This window comes from Symphalangus syndactylus, chromosome 24, assembly GCF_028878055.3.
Source record: "Symphalangus syndactylus isolate Jambi chromosome 24, NHGRI_mSymSyn1-v2.1_pri, whole genome shotgun sequence".
NCBI lineage: Eukaryota > Metazoa > Chordata > Mammalia > Primates > Hylobatidae > Symphalangus > Symphalangus syndactylus.
The window spans coordinates 43,711,032-43,726,354 of record NC_072446.2 but is presented as its reverse complement, the minus strand read 5'-3'; the positions used below and the strand labels follow the sequence as shown (position 1 = coordinate 43,726,354).

General features: G+C 44.8%; 2 protein-coding genes and 1 long non-coding RNA gene across 5 annotated transcripts in view; 2 read left to right on the top strand and 1 right to left on the bottom strand.

The window, feature by feature from the left end:
• The window catches only part of ZNF343 (zinc finger protein 343), a 37,977-nt gene extending 33,274 nt beyond the window's left edge, over nt 1-4,703 (top strand). The window contains exon 7 of the transcript XR_010119364.1: nt 4,492-4,703. The gene's annotated coding sequence lies outside the window, so the exon portion shown is untranslated. The remainder of the gene's footprint in view (nt 1-4,491) is intronic.
• Nucleotides 1-6,224, bottom strand: part of LOC129474096 (uncharacterized) — a 20,076-nt gene extending 13,852 nt beyond the window's left edge. For both annotated transcript variants that reach the window (XR_008654447.2, XR_008654448.1), the window contains exons 1-2: nt 6,113-6,224; nt 4,520-4,769 (exon numbers count right to left, since the gene is read on the bottom strand). This is a non-coding gene — a long non-coding RNA (uncharacterized lncRNA). The remainder of the gene's footprint in view (nt 1-4,519; nt 4,770-6,112) is intronic.
• On the top strand, nt 6,207-15,323 carry SNRPB (small nuclear ribonucleoprotein polypeptides B and B1). 2 transcript variants are annotated; one of them, XM_063633489.1, is made up of 8 exons: nt 6,207-6,350; nt 9,280-9,431; nt 11,197-11,308; nt 13,063-13,215; nt 13,734-13,872; nt 14,200-14,325; nt 15,020-15,066; nt 15,166-15,323. In XM_063633489.1, exons 1-7 carry the CDS (start codon nt 6,348-6,350, stop codon nt 15,028-15,030), a joined length of 696 nt encoding a protein of 231 aa, XP_063489559.1. In that variant the 5' UTR covers nt 6,207-6,347; the 3' UTR covers nt 15,031-15,066; nt 15,166-15,323. The 2 variants fall into 2 exon arrangements, with proteins under 2 accessions (XP_063489559.1, XP_055120923.1); XM_055264948.1 differs by lacking the exon at nt 15,020-15,066.

The window sequence follows — 15,323 nt, the reverse complement described above, 5'->3', positions numbered from 1 at the left end:
TCTCTATGTGGTAGAGTACGTCTGTGTGTGTATGTGGAATTGTGCCAATTATCAATTCATTGTTTGAGCTTCAAATTCTCCTTTTGTTGCCTGGTCTGTGAAAATGGACCTAGGCCGTTTATGTGTTTCCTTTGCCAGCTGGCATAAGGTTTATCAGTAGAGGGCACCACAGCAACACTGCAGGGGGAAGGGCCCTCCTTCTTGGGTCAGGTGGCTCTTTGACCAGGTCCCTGGAGAGTACCTGTGTTTTTCTTTTCTTTTCTTTTCTTTTTTTTTTTTAAGATAGAGTTTCGCTCTTGTTGCTCAGGCTGGAGTGCAATGGCGTGATCTCGGCTCACTGCAACCTCTGCGAGAGTACCCATTTTTACTCCACTCCATGGCCACTGAAGTTTTCTCCCATGCTAAATGCCTGCAGGACACAGCTTTTTCTACCAATTGGCCACCACAGGAGTACGTTTTCTCCAGCTCTGCACTCAGGCACTGGTGGCTCAGTTGGGAGCCTAAACAGCACAGGCCTGTGCCCCAGCCCAGGCCACTGCTATACCCTCTCTGCAGCCCCACTGGTACAAATGCTGGGGGCCCCATGGGACTGGCTGTCTAGCAAGCAGACCACCTGACCTCCTCCTTTGCAGGGGCTTGAGCCTCCCCAGCCCACATTGACCCTCTCCTCAGCTCTAGTGCTTGCACACCAGGGCCCCGGTAGCCACTGTTGGCTGTCCCAGCCCAAGCTATGCACAGAAGTGTACTAGGTTCTTGCAGCTCTCCAGCCTCCATTTCCAGCAGTGCCCACAGCAGTGCCTTGGCCGCTTCCGCTCATCCACCCATTAACCTTGGCTCCTGTTGTTTCCTTAGGCCTTCCCCACACAGACACCGTGTGATCCAGGCCTTGTGTCAACATCAACACCCCCAGCTCTCTCTCTATTCCCAATTCCCTCTGTGTACTATTTGCCAGCTTTGGCTTGCTTGTGCCCCAGAGGGTTATTTCTGCTTGCCTAGTGACTGCAGACCAACTCTGGCCTGCACAACTTCCCCCCTCAAACTTTCTTGCTATCCAGTAGGCTGCAATTACAACTCCAAGAAGGACTGAACCCTAGGCTTGGGGAGGGAACCCTCCTTCCAAGTTTATCCTTGGGTAATCCCCCTCAGCTGTAGGATTTTCTTTTCGTATTTATATTTATCTTTGCAAAATAATTTTTTTTTTTTTGGGATGGAGTCTTGCTTTGTTGCCCAGGCTGGAGTACAATGGCGCGATCTCAGCTCACTGCAACCTCCACCTCCCTGGTTCAAGCATTTCTCCCTGCCTCAGCCTCCTGAGTAGCTGGGATTATAGGCACCCGCTACCACACCCGGCTAATTTTTGTATTTTTAGAGATGGGGTTTCACCATGTTGCCAGGCTGGTCTCGAACTCCTGACCTCAGGTGATCTGCCTGCCTCAGCCTCCCAAAGTGCTGGGATGAAAGGCATGAGCCACCATCCCGGGCAAAATAATTCTTTAATTTAAATTACTGTATGGTTTCTGTCTCCCTGTCAAACGCAGATTGATACAAGTGTGAACGTATATGTGTGTGTTTTTAAAATGAGGGAAAAGACATGAATTTTGACTGCATATATTTAGTGAGTGCAGACATAAGCCAAAGAAATAATGCAAGTCAAAACTATTAATTATGAATACTCAGCTGGGGCTGTGACCCTGAATCTAGACACAGAAATAAAATGGTCTACATCAGAGGTTGGCAAACTACAGCCTAAATGCCAATCCTTGCTGATCACATGTTTTTGTGTGGTCTTGAGCTAAGAATGGTCTTTACATTTTAAGTGGTTGCAAAGAACTTAAAGGATAATAATATTTTGTGACATCTATTTGTATCCATAAATAAAATTTTATTGGAACCCAGCCACACTCATTTGCTAGGTATTGAGTATAGCTGCTTCCATGCTACATGGTAAAGCTGAGTAATTGCAACAGAGACCAAATGGCTCGCCAACCCTAAAATGCTCTCTGGCCCTTAACAAAAAATTTATTGGAAACTAACCAGTCTTATACATATTTTAAAAAAATTTGCCCACCCCTGATGTAGACTGAAACTTGGGACCATTTTATCAAGTAAAGACCAAATGAATTGCCTGTTTAATCCCTGGCTCTGAATTCATGACCCCTTTTCCGTTATTTGTAGATTGGCAAACTAATTGAGTTGCAAGGCATCTAGAATAGCCAAAACAACCCTGAAAAAGAAAAAGGAGGAGGATTCACACTTTCTGACTTCAAAACTTACTATAAAGCAAATGGTAATCAGGATAGTATAGTACTGGCATAAGGACAGCCGTATAGATCGAAGGAATAGAATTGGAAGTCCAGAAATAAAACCATGTGTCAATGGTCAAATGATTTTCCACTAGGGTGCCAAGATTATTCAGTGGGGGAAAGAAGAGTCTTTTTAACACATGATGCTGAGACAACTGTATATCTACTTAGAAAAGAATACAGTTTGACCCTACCTTATACCATATGTAAAATATGAACTAAAAATGTATCAAAAATCTAAACGTAAGAGCTAAAACTATAAAACTGTTAGAAGAAAACAAAGGGGTAAACTTCATAATCTTAGATTTGGCAAAAAAGATTTTTCTTATTGCACCAAAAACATGAGCAACAACAACAACAAGATAAATTAGACTTCATCCAAATTAAAAACTTTTGTACAGGATATCATCAAGAAAGTGAAAAGGCCAGGCATGGTGGCTCATGCCTGTAATCCCAGCAGTTTGGGAGGCTGAAGTGGGTGGATTGCTTGAACCCAGCTTGGGCAACGTGGTGAAACCCTGTCTCTACAGAAAAAATACAAAAATTAGCCACCATGATGGCAAGCATCTGTAGTCCCAGCTACTCGGAAGGCTGAGGTGGGAGAATTGCTTGAGCATTGGAGGTCAGGCTGCAGTGAGCTGTGATTGCACCACTGCACTCCAGCCTGGGTGATGCGATGAGACTCTGTCTCAAAAAAAAAAAAAAAAGACAACTCATAGAATGGGAGAAAACCTGTATAAATCATATATCTGACAAGGAACTCGTATCTGTAATGTAGAAAGAATTCCTACAACTCAATAATAAAAGTCAAATGCTCCAATTAAAAAACGAGCAAAGGATCTGAATGGGCATTTCTCCAAGGATGATATATAAATGGCCAACAAGCACATGAAAAGATGTTCAACATCATTAGCCATGAGGGAAATGCAAACCAAAACCACGATGAAATTGATAGCACTTCACATTAAGATGGTTTGAATCAAAAAGATAATAACAAATATGGGTGAAAATATGGAGAAATCAGAACCCTCATACGCCACTTGTGGGAATGTATAACGGTGAAGCCACTTTAGAAAACAGTCTGGCAGTTCCTGAAGTGATTAATTAGAATTATCATATGACTCAGAAATTCCACTCCTAGCTGGATACCAAAGAGGAATGAAAGCATGTCCACATGAAAACTTGTACACGAATGTTTATAGCAGCATTATTTGTAATAGCCAAAAGGTGGAAACAATCCAAATGTTCATCATTTGATGAACTGATAAAATATGGTAGTCCCCTCCTTATCTGAGGAGGTTATGTTCCAAGACCCCAGTGGATTCGTGGAACAGCAGATACTACCAAACCCTATATATACTATTTTCTCCTATGCATACATAGCTATGATAAAGTTTAATTTATAAATTAGGTACAGTAAGAGATTAACAACAATACTAATAGAACAGTTATAAAAATATACTGTAATAAAAGTTATATGAATGTGGTCTCAAAATATCTTGCACTGTACTCATGTATTTTTATACCGCAGTTGATTGTGGGTAAATGAAACCACAGAAAGTGAAAGATGGATATGGGGGGACTACTGTACATCCATACAATGGAATATTATTTGGCCATAAAAAGGAATGGAGTATTGATACGTGTCATGACATGGATGAGCCTTAAAAACATTGTGCTAAGTGAAAGAAGGTAGTCACAAAAGACCACATATTATTATATGATTCCCTTTATATACATTTTCTAGAATGTCCTTCATAATATTCATCCTTCTGATAGATCTGAGTGTAGGTTCAGGTCTCTGCTCACATACCACTCCCCAGAGAAGTTTCCCCTGACCACCTAGCCAAAATTGTACCCCATCCCTCTCAGTCCTCTGCCTTTATTTATTTTTTTCATATCACTCTAATGTTACATTGCATACTTATTTATTTGGTTTACTATGTCTTTCTCAGTAGGATGTAAAGCTCCATGAGGGAAAGGACTCTATCCCAATAACAGTACATGGCCTTAGTAGATGCTAAATAAAAATTATTTTAAATGCATGCATGAATGATGTGTTAGGCAGCTGGGTAAGGTGGGGGCAAATGAACAGCTGAGGAGCCAGATGGACCTATATTCCCACTCTGACTCCGCCACTTTGGGCAACATAATGCATTTCTATGAGGCTTCACCTCTTCATCCACAGGTGACAGAAACGGGACAACAGAACATACCTTTTAGAGATGGTGTGAAGAAGACAAAGCACCAAGGTGGAAGCTTTCCTTGCTGGGTTTGAGGAACAGCAAGGAGATTAGTGTAACTGGAGAATGATGAATGAGGAAAATGTTGAAGGAGACAAGTGAGGTTGGAGAGGAGTGCAGAGCTAGATTTTATTCCATGTGTGCTGGGAAGTTTTTGGTAAGTGGAGACCAGGGCATGACATCATCTGATATCCTAGTACGTTTAGAAGGATCCCTCTGGCTGCTGTGAGAATAAGAAAGGAAGCAAAGAGACAAGTTACAGGCTTGTTCAATGATCCAAGACAGAGATGATGGTGGCTATGATTAGAGTGGAAGCAATGGAGTGTGTGACAACAGTCATATTCAAGATAATTTGAAGGTGGGGGCCACAGGATTTGCTGATGAATTTGATTATTCGATGGCAGAGAAAAAGACTGAAATATGCTTCAAATTTGTCATTTTCTTTTTTTTCTTTTTTAATCCAAGAAACTTCGGGGATGGGGTACACTGGTGAAGTGGTTTTAGAAAGAGTGAATAGAATCAAGAATTCAGTTTTCAGCATGTTAAATTTGGTATACCTATTAGACATTCACATCACGGTGGCAGCTGGATATAAAGGGCCAAGAGTTAAATGAAGAGACCAAGGTTAGAGGAACAAACTTGAAAGCCTTGGGTGTATATGTTGTATTTAAAAGTCACAGGAAAGGCCCAGTGTGATGGTTCACGCCTGTAATTCCAGCACTTTGGGAGGCCAAGGTGGGTGGATCAGGAGTTCGAGACCAGCCTGGCCAACATGGCGAAACCCCGTCGCTACTAAAAATACAAAAATTAGCTGAGTGTGGTGGCGCAGGCCTGTGTTCCCAGCTACTCGGGAGGCTGAGGCAGGAGAATCGCTTGAACCAGGGAGGCAGAGGTTGCAGTGAGCCGAGATTGTGCCACTGCACTCCAGCCTTGGTGACAGACTGAGACTCTGTCTCAAAAGAAAAAAAAAAAAGTCACAGAAAAAAAATAAATGTCATACGACTGGATGCGATTATCAACAAATATGGCTAGAGAGAGCCCTTATTTTGTGCTAAAGTGTTCTAGGCACTACAGCAATGAGTAATACACAAAGAGAAAAATTCACACCCTTATGGATCTTACATTCTAACGGGGAGGGGATAATAAAATAACTAACAAAAATATACAGCGTGTTAGATAGCAAGAGGGAAATACAGGAGAGATGAGGATGAGGTGGGTGGGAAGGTTATAGGATGGCTAGGGAAATCCTCACTGGGAAAGTGTTATTTAAGCTCAAGTCTTGAAAGAGGTGAGGGCAGCAGCCTTTTGGTATACGTTGGGGACTAGCATTCCAGGCAGAGGCAAAAGCAAATGCAGAGGGGCTGAAAAGGAGCACGTCCAGCCAGTGGAGGGAAGAGCAAGAATAGTGGCTGTAGAGGAGAGAGCCGGGGAGGGTGATGGGAAATGAGGACCGAGAGAGTAATGGGAAAGGTAGGGTGAAGAGAGAGATGAGTGTGACACAGAGCAGCCCTGAGTACGGATTTAAGCTAGGAAGGTGTCCAAACAGGAACTGCAGGCTTTCCTTACTTCAAAGCGGGATGTTAACGCCCAGTCCCCAGGCCCCGCCTCTGCTCGGCACAAGCTGCGCTCCGGGGCCGGAACTCTAGGGCTACTGAGCTGGACCGGAAGTAGATTTTTACCCGACCGCATTTTACTTGCTGCTGCACTTCCGGTAGCGGCGGCGGGAAATCGGCTGCGGGAGAGAGGCTAGGCCTCTGAGGAGGCGAATCCGGCGGGGATCAGCGCCATCAGAACCGCCACCATGGTAAGGAGGGCACAGGTTGGCGGCGCGGGAGCTTCCGAGTCTGTTGTGGAGTGGGAACCGCGACGGATTGGGGAGGAAGCCGTGGGTTGGAGCCACTTATGGCGGTGAAGGCCTGGGTCGAGGCCGCTCGGTCTGGGCGGGAAAGACCAGGACCTTGGCAGTTCGGCTAGGCATGGGGTCGAGGAAAAGGTTGGAACCGGGGACGGAGGCCGAGGTCGCTCGGCAGGGGCGAGGGTAGAACCGCGGCTCTCGACACCGCTGTAGCCTTAATTCCTGGGACCCAGTAGGCACTAAGTTAACTTTTGCCGAATAAATATATGTCCCGGGCTTCGGAGCAGGCACTGGAGCCGCAGGGGGACCCGGTAAAAGGCTCAGACTTGTGGAAGTTTATGAGTCTGAGAAAGAGTTGGCGGAAGTGGGTGGAAGGGGCTTGTGGACCACGCTAGAGTCTTGCTAGGTCTGCTGGATGGAGAGGAGGGCGGAGGAGGGTGATAGAGAATGTTTGGAGGAAGAGTGCAACTCAGTTGTTCATTATATGTCTGTGTTTGCCTGTGCCTGACTAATCAGGCGCTGGGGCAACTCTCTGAAATATGTTTGCTTCCTTCACAGAGATAGTTGGGGACACATAATATAATTCATTGTGGTCATTCAGTAAAAGTAACGGCAGCGGGGCGGGGTAAGAATGTTTTCTCAAATAGATGGTTCCTGAGCAGATTCCTAAAAGATTAGAAAGAATGTTCCCGGCGAAAATGGGGGGAATATTACAGACCCGGAGAACTGAAGGAACAAAGGCTGAAGGGTAACAAGATTTAAAAAGTTACTGGATTTTTCTGCGTTTGTTGACTGAGAAAAAGTTGCTGGAGGAGAAAGGAAGAAAGTAGGGAAGACGGGAAGAATTGGCAGGAGGCTAGTTACTAAAGGCCTTGCATGTTATTCTACCTCAGTGGTGTTGAGGCATGTCATTGAAGGATTTAATTTAATTTATTTTTATTTTTTTGAGACGGAGTTTTGCTTTTGTTGCCCAGGCTGGAGTGCAGTGGCTCGATCAGGGTTCACTGCAACCTCCGCCCCCCGGGTTCAAGCGATTCTTCTGCCTCAGCCTCCCAAGTAGCTGGGATTATAGGCACCCGCCACCACACTTGGCTAATTTTTTGTACTTTTAGTAGAGACGGGGTTTCACCATGTTGGCCAGGCTGGTCTCGAACTCCTGACCTTAGTTAATCCATCCACCTTGGCCTCCCAAAGTGCTGGGATTACAGCCGTGAGCCACCACGGCCTGCCCACTGAAGGATTTTAACCAGCAAAATGACATAAGCTTAGTGGTGTTTAGAAAGATTGGTCTAGCTCTGGCACGTATATTCAATGGGACTGGAAGCAGGGAAACCTGGTAGGATATTGTTGGGATAATTGGTTACAGTAGGCGCTGGATTCATTTTGTCTAGGTTCCAACACAGCTTCTCAGTGTGAAACTGGGCAAGTTACTTAACCTCTCCCGGCTTCATGACCTCATCTGTAAAACAGGGATAATAATGGTCCCAATTTTGGGGATTAAATGAGATGTACTGTGCTTATCACAGTGCCAGATACACAGTGAGCACCCAGTAAACATTAGTTCAGCTGGACCAGTGAATGTTGCCCTAAAGGTTCAGATCCCTTGTGGTTAGAAGCTGGTTAAAATGGTCATTGAATGGAAACTGAACCACCTAACCTGAGGGTGGCTCTCAGTATCTTTGTGTGGAGTCAAGTTTTGTTTCTGTTTTTTGAGATGGAGTCTTTCCCTGTCACCCAGGCTGGAGTGCAGTGGCATGATCTCAGCTCACTGCAACCTCCACCTCCCAGGTTCAAGCGATTCTCCCACCTCAGTCTCCTGAGTAGCTGGGATTACGGGTGCCTGCCACCACGTGTGGCTAATTTTTGTAATTTTAGTAGAGACAGGGCTTTGCCATGTTAGCCAGGCTGGTCTTGAACTCCTGACCTCAGGTGTTCTGCCCACCTTGGCCTCCCAAAATGCTGGGATTACAGGAGTGAGCCACTGAGCCCGGCCATGGAGTCAAGGTTTTGATCTGCATATTTGCAGGTTCAGAACTTTGTTGGCTGAGCTCACAGAGATGAACAGAGGTCCATAGAAGGCACTTGGTGGGTTAGGACTTGGGTATAGCAGTCAGACTGATGGGAGGATGATATACAGATCAAATGCCAGGTGATTTGTTTATAGAGAGAAATACAACTGCTTAGGGTACCTGACAGTTCACAAAGTGATACCTATATAGTCACTTCTTTATTTTAGCACATTGGAACCCAGGTTATAAAAGCAGAAATGTTTGTTGGATTAAAGACCATTATATGTCCAAACTGGTTAGCACCCTAACCACCAGAAGTTTCCCTCTGCCAAATATAGTCTTGGAGGCACACTAACAAATTCTTGATGTGTGGATTTCATTTTTCACCTTGAAGCTGATCTCCTTCCTGATAACAAGCTTCTTGTTGATTATATTTTTAGTTTCATCCCTATTCTAGCTCTTCCTTCACTCAAGTCTTTTTAATGAGTTTGAATGTTCCATAGCACTTGAGTCACATACCTATAATCTGCACAGTGGTAGATGGCTCTAGTATGTATGGATTGGATTATTTTGGGGACACCCTATACTCTCATCCCTGCAACTGACACGACATAGAGAAAGGCAATTATAATATGAGAAAGACCGATTTTAAGGGAAGAGAGAATAGCAGATTACTGGGTAGAGGTCAGGGCTAAAACAGGGTGGCATGGGAGAATTCCTAGGGAAGGGCTGTGGGTGGAAGACTGAGCTAAGAATCTGTTGAGAAAGTTGGACACATGGACAAGAAGGCCATGAGAAGTTTTGGGGAGGGCCAGAGGTGCTTGGGTCCAAAAGAGCAGAGTCTCATCCCTGTCCATTTCTCCTTGCAGACGGTGGGCAAGAGCAGCAAGATGCTGCAGCACATTGACTACAGGATGAGGTGCATCCTGCAGGACGGCCGGATCTTCATTGGCACCTTCAAGGCTTTTGACAAGCACATGAATTTGATCCTCTGTGACTGTGATGAGTTCAGAAAGATCAAGTGAGGAGTGGACTGTGGGGGGCGGAGACTGGAGGATGGGAATGGATTGAGTGGGTGGGCCAAGCAATAGACGTGGTGATGTAGCTAGTTGGTTCTTTTCTGTTTATTCTCCAGTTTTAGAGGGCAGACTTAAATGGGGACATTGAACACTAAGAAATCTTTTTCAGTCCAGCAAACCTTGCTCTCTAGGTCTAGCAAAGTACAAGTTGTGAAGGGCTGCTAGGCTTTTTGTTTCTCTGACTTTGTGTGCCCCTGGGTACTGGGGTAAAGGGCTCTCATGTTCTCCCCACAGGTGTGTGAGGGGGGAGAGCTTGAGTTTCTGGCCTCATTGCCTATTTGTAAAGCTGTAGCCTAAAGGGCTCTCCCAATGCAGCCTGGTCTGAAACTGCTTTAAGAAGCCTCTGACCCTCTTCAGGGTAAGTGCTCAGCTCCCCATGTGGGTTTGGGGCCAGTGATTTTTGTTGGCATTTATACAAACAATTGGAGATATTTTCTACTTTGCTACAATTCCATAAGTTATTGGCTAACTCCCTTGCCTTGAGTCTCACAGATCTTAAGCTTTTGGCCCATTAAAAGATATGATCTATCTTCCCATCATGTTTTACATTCAAAGCTACTTGAGGCACAGAAAGATGATGTGACTTCTGTGGTCATCAGCTCTTTTGTCATATGCAGTGTCCATATTATTCTGTGACTCACTTTGAATTCCCTTTTCTGTGACCCAAGGTCAAGAAGTATAGTTTAAAAATATGGTAGGGATACCTGGGTGCCAGGTACATATTAGAGAGGGGCCAGCAGATGAGCGTGGAGCTACTCCAAAGTTCCCTCCTGATAATAAAAAATGTTTATTGGAAAATATTTTTGAAAATACAAAGAAGTCTATGAGTAGAAACTAAAATACCCAGAAGGGTTTTTTTCTAATTATGAAAGGACAATACATGGTTATTATTTTAAAAAATAAGAAAATATGAGCCGAAAAAGGGAAAAACTGTCCATCCACAGACAACCAGTTAATATACTGTAAAATATAAAAGCAAAATCTTTTGAGTTCTTTTTTTAAATCAGGCTATTTTTTCCCCTTTATTTTTAGGATCTAGCTTTAGCTTTTTTCCCCACTTTCCTATCCTGTTGCAGTTATTTTTCCTACGTCACATTTATATTTTGTTCATCTGTTTCTGGTTGTTGCTTTTTGGGGGTTTCTGTTTTTGTGCTTTTGAGGAACAGATATGAAATTTCAATTTCTGTGTATGTGAAATTTCTCTTAACCTTTTCCTTCTATGGCTTCTCCTATTTCTGATGTAAGTTGAGGGGCAGAATTATAGGCCTGTGAGGTTGAATTGATATTAGAAGGACACTGCACGTAAGTGAGGTGGGTGGGAGTCATTTGACTGGAATTGTTTAGGTAGCCTCCTGATGTTGGCAAGACCTTAAGCTGAAGGGAGGGAATAGGGTCCTAAGAAAGAATACTTGGCTGAGGGAAGGGCCTTCACAGTTGCTGTGGAATAGCATTTGGGCCCGGGCTGGGCTTTGTTGACCTTGTCCTATCTCTTGGTCAGTGTGTCCTCTTGGCGTGGTAGGAAACAGGTAGATAGCCACCTAAGAGGTTATGTGTTCAGCCTGCAGAGACTATCCAGGCGGGCTATCTTGGGAAAGTTTGTGTACTGTTTGTTAGGAGATGCAGTATAAGCAAATCTTGGAGGCCACTAGGCAGGTGAACTTTATCCACCTCTAACACTTTTTTTGTTCCTTCTAAACCTCTCTTTAGGCCAAAGAACTCCAAACAAGCAGAAAGGGAAGAGAAGCGAGTCCTCGGTCTGGTGCTGCTTCGAGGGGAGAATCTGGTTTCAATGACAGTAGAGGGACCTCCTCCCAAAGACGTAAGTCAGAGCAGGAAGCCTTGTGGAGGAGGGGAGGCCCTACCGTGAGCCAGGCTCTGTGTTAGATTCTGTTTCATTGCAGTTCTCACAGGCATCCTCTGGATTTTGCCCCCTTTTTCAGATAATAAATGAAATCTTAAAGAGGTTACCCTGCAAGAAAGAAGTGGAAAAAGGGAACTAGAATTTGGGTATCTGACTTTAAAGCTCTACCTGTTTCTCAGTTGATGTACATAGTGAGTCAGTGGAGGGAGCACCTGAAGCCATCTGGGTCAGTTCTTAATGTGACGACAAAGCCTAGGTGGACCTTAAAAAGTTGTAACTCCAAAACAATAGGATATGTGTGTATTTTGTTTTGTACAGTTATAGTTCATAGTTACTGAGAATCTGCCTTGCACCAACCACTTCAGTATTTTATTTGATCCTTTAGATCTCTTTAGAGATAAATTCTCATCTTATAAATAGAATAAACCAGGGCTTAGTAACTTGCCCAAGGTGCCACAGCTACTAAGTGGTGAAACTGACATTTGATCTCAGACAATCTTGATTCTGTAAACACCAAGCTACACATAGAAATAGTGCAGGCTTTAGAGACCTAGTCAAATTTGTTTTCCCTTTCCCTTTTTCATTTGAAGGGTTTTTTTTTTTTTTTTAAAGATTTTTAGACGGAGTCTCGCTCTGTTGCCAGGCTGGAGTGCAGTGGCACGATTTTGGCTCACTGCAACCTCCGCCTCCCGGGTTCAAGAGATTCTCCTGCCTCAGCCCCCCGAGTAGCTGGGATTACAGGTGTGAGCCACCACACCCAGCTAATCTTTGTATTTTTAGTAGAGACAGGGTTTCACCATGTTAGTCAGGATGGTCTCGATCTCTTGACCTTGTGACCTGCCTACCTTGGCCTCCCAAAATGCTGGGATTAAAGGCGTGAGCCACCACGCCCTGCCAAGACATTATTTTAATCAAAAGAGAATAATCCTTTTAACTTTTTAAAAATCCACGTATATTATCTGGATTTTTTTGTACTTAACACATAGTAGGCATATATTATGTTCTGTGTTTTCACTTAATGTTGACATTTTTCTAGTTGCTGTACACTTTTAAAGTCAAGTTAATGACTGCAAGATTTTCTCAAGTGAGTACAGAGTAGTTTATCCTAGTCATTTTCGTTTTTGGAGATTTTTACGTTTCTGCCTTTTCCAGTTAAAAATGTCTGCAAGGGATGTTAGCATATCTTGGTTCAAAGTCCATGTACATATTCAAATCTCTTAGTACCTACTTCCAGTAGAATTGGCTGGTCTAACATAACCCCATCGTAAACCTTTGTGATCACAACCGTTGTACCATAACCATGTCATTTGCAGATAAGGCAACTCAGCCTGGGATTGTGGGATTATTTGCCCATTGTCACCTAGCGGATTAGAATCAGCTGGGAATGGATCTCATGTCCCTTTAATGCCTTGCCTGCTGAACCTTGAGTGGAACCCTGGCCCTTTGCTCTTGGTTTAACTTTTACAGGAGTGCATATAGGTGGTTGAGTTGTGGCATGTTTCTCTAGACTTACTCTTAAGTTCTGCCCTGCTTCAGGGATAACTCATAGTCTTGGATGGAGGAAGAATGGTGTTGGCACACATGGAGAGGTAGTATTTATAAGCTATTTCGATGCCCTCTAAATCTGAGGGACTCTCTTGGCAATGATATTCCAAAGTATACTTCTGATCTTTAGGCCACTGGGCATTAGAGCGTATTTGTTTATTTTTCAGACTGGTATTGCTCGAGTTCCACTTGCTGGAGCTGCCGGGGGCCCAGGGATCGGCAGGGCTGCTGGCAGAGGAATCCCAGCTGGGGTTCCCATGCCCCAGGCTCCTGCAGGACTTGCTGGGCCAGTCCGTGGGGTTGGCGGGCCATCCCAACAGGTGAGGAGTTGGGGAAAGGGTACCACCTCCTGGTGGCTAAAATAAAGGATAAAGGGGAGGGCCCATAGTTTCAAAAGGGTCCGGAGTGACCAACCTATGATTGTCAGACTATCAGTGTTTCACTGCGGTTTATACATGGCCCTAGAATCAAGTGAAAAGGATAATTTGCCATTGTAAATTATGTTGATGCTATTAAAGAGATGTACGAATTAGCCAACTGTATTTAAGGAAAATATTTCCATGACAGCATTTGAAATCATGAGTCATATTTGAAAATGCAGTTGCCTTCTCTCACTTGGATTGGACATCCTTGCATTCAGGTCTAGAAGATGGGAGTTGGGCATGTCAGGCTTGATCTTTCCCGACGTGGTTTTGGATAGGAAGTCTGGTGCTGAGAGTTATAGCATTAAGGGATTTGGTGTCTGCTATTTCTCGCTGTCCTTCCCCAAGTTGGGGAGAAGAGTGGGAAGCTGCATTGTACTGTACTCTTCTAACTCTTTCTTCTTATGTCCTCTTAGGTTATGACCCCACAAGGTAGAGGTACTGTTGCAGCCGCTGCAGCTGCTGCCACAGCCAGTATTGCCGGGGCCCCGACCCAGTACCCACCTGGCCGTGGAGGTCCTCCCCCACCTATGGGCCGAGGAGCACCCCCTCCAGGTGAGGAGCCCATAGGGAGACCAGTGCTAATTGACAGAAGATGCCTTAGCTGGATTAATGATGAGATACAGCCTTGACTGAAACTGATGATGAGTTTGTGTAATTAAGCAGGATTACTCTGAGATCCAGCGTGGCTGACTGATGAGACTAGGTGGACAAGAGCCATTGGGAGCCCTAGGTGTTAGGCTCAAATGTCAGTTTTCTGGGAGCTGCTGAGAGGGTGGAAGGGTCCATCTATCTCAGAACTTGGTGGAAAGCTTTGTAGATTTTTTGCTACCTTTTCAAGATAGACACTTGAGCTATATTCTTGGGGCTTTTCTCTTGCAGGCATGATGGGCCCACCTCCTGGTATGAGGCCTCCTATGGGTCCCCCAATGGGGATCCCCCCTGGAAGAGGGACTCCAATGGGCATGCCCCCTCCGGGAATGCGGCCTCCTCCCCCTGGGATGCGAGGTAAGTGCCTGCAGTGGTGACTTTGGCGTCTTTCCCTAGAGCCTAGTGGGATAGGAAATGGAGGGAAGATGGCATTTAGACCACATCCCATGGGCTTTCAAGCCTTCAATCTAGGGAAATCCAGAAAGCAAAGAGAAGAGGGAACATTTCTTAAATTGGGCTTACCTCCCCTCTTAGAACAGTTAGAGCAGCCCTGCACCCAGGGTGTTTCTCAGTATCTAAGGCAGCGGCCTCAGGACACTGAAATAATGCATTCTGAGGATCCTTAACAAAAGTTATGAGATTGTCTTATGCTCTTTGGTTTGACAGTGCCTAGTAAGTAAGAGGGGGCTCTGGGCTTTGCTATACTATTACGGATTTCTCTTTAACTTCAGTTGGAGAAATGCTGAGATCAGTCCCCACATGGATGAGAAAATAGGCCCCCAGAGAGTTTGGACTCCAAGCCCAGTGTTCTTTCCCCATAAGATAACCCATGGGCAAACTTGGTGACCCCTGTTTCTCTAGTCTGGGTTATTCCTCTATGGGTTTTTATAGGCATAGGAACCTAGTCAGCCTCAGAGTAGTCCCTAGTTAACACATATGCCATGTATACCCCTCACCTCACTCGAGTACTGCAGGGCGTGGGAGGCTGGGGCAGGGTTGGGGATTCAAGTTGCAGATCAGGCACTGACTAAACTTCTTACTCTTACTTCAGGCCTTCTTTGACCCTTGGCCACAGAGTATGGAAGTAGCTCCGCAGAGGTGTGGGCTCGATTCCTCAGGGCCACGTTACCACAGACCTGTTTGTTTCTTATGCTGTTGTTCGTGGAGTCTCATGGGATTGTCTGGTTTCCCTTACAGGGCCCCCTCCCCCGGGAATGCGCCCACCAAGGCCCTAGACTCATCTTGGCCCTCCTCAGCTCCCTGCCTGTTTCCCGTAAGGCTGTACATAGTCCTTTTATTTCCTTGTGGCCTATAAAACTGGTTTATAATAAACTTAAGAGAACATTGTAATTGCA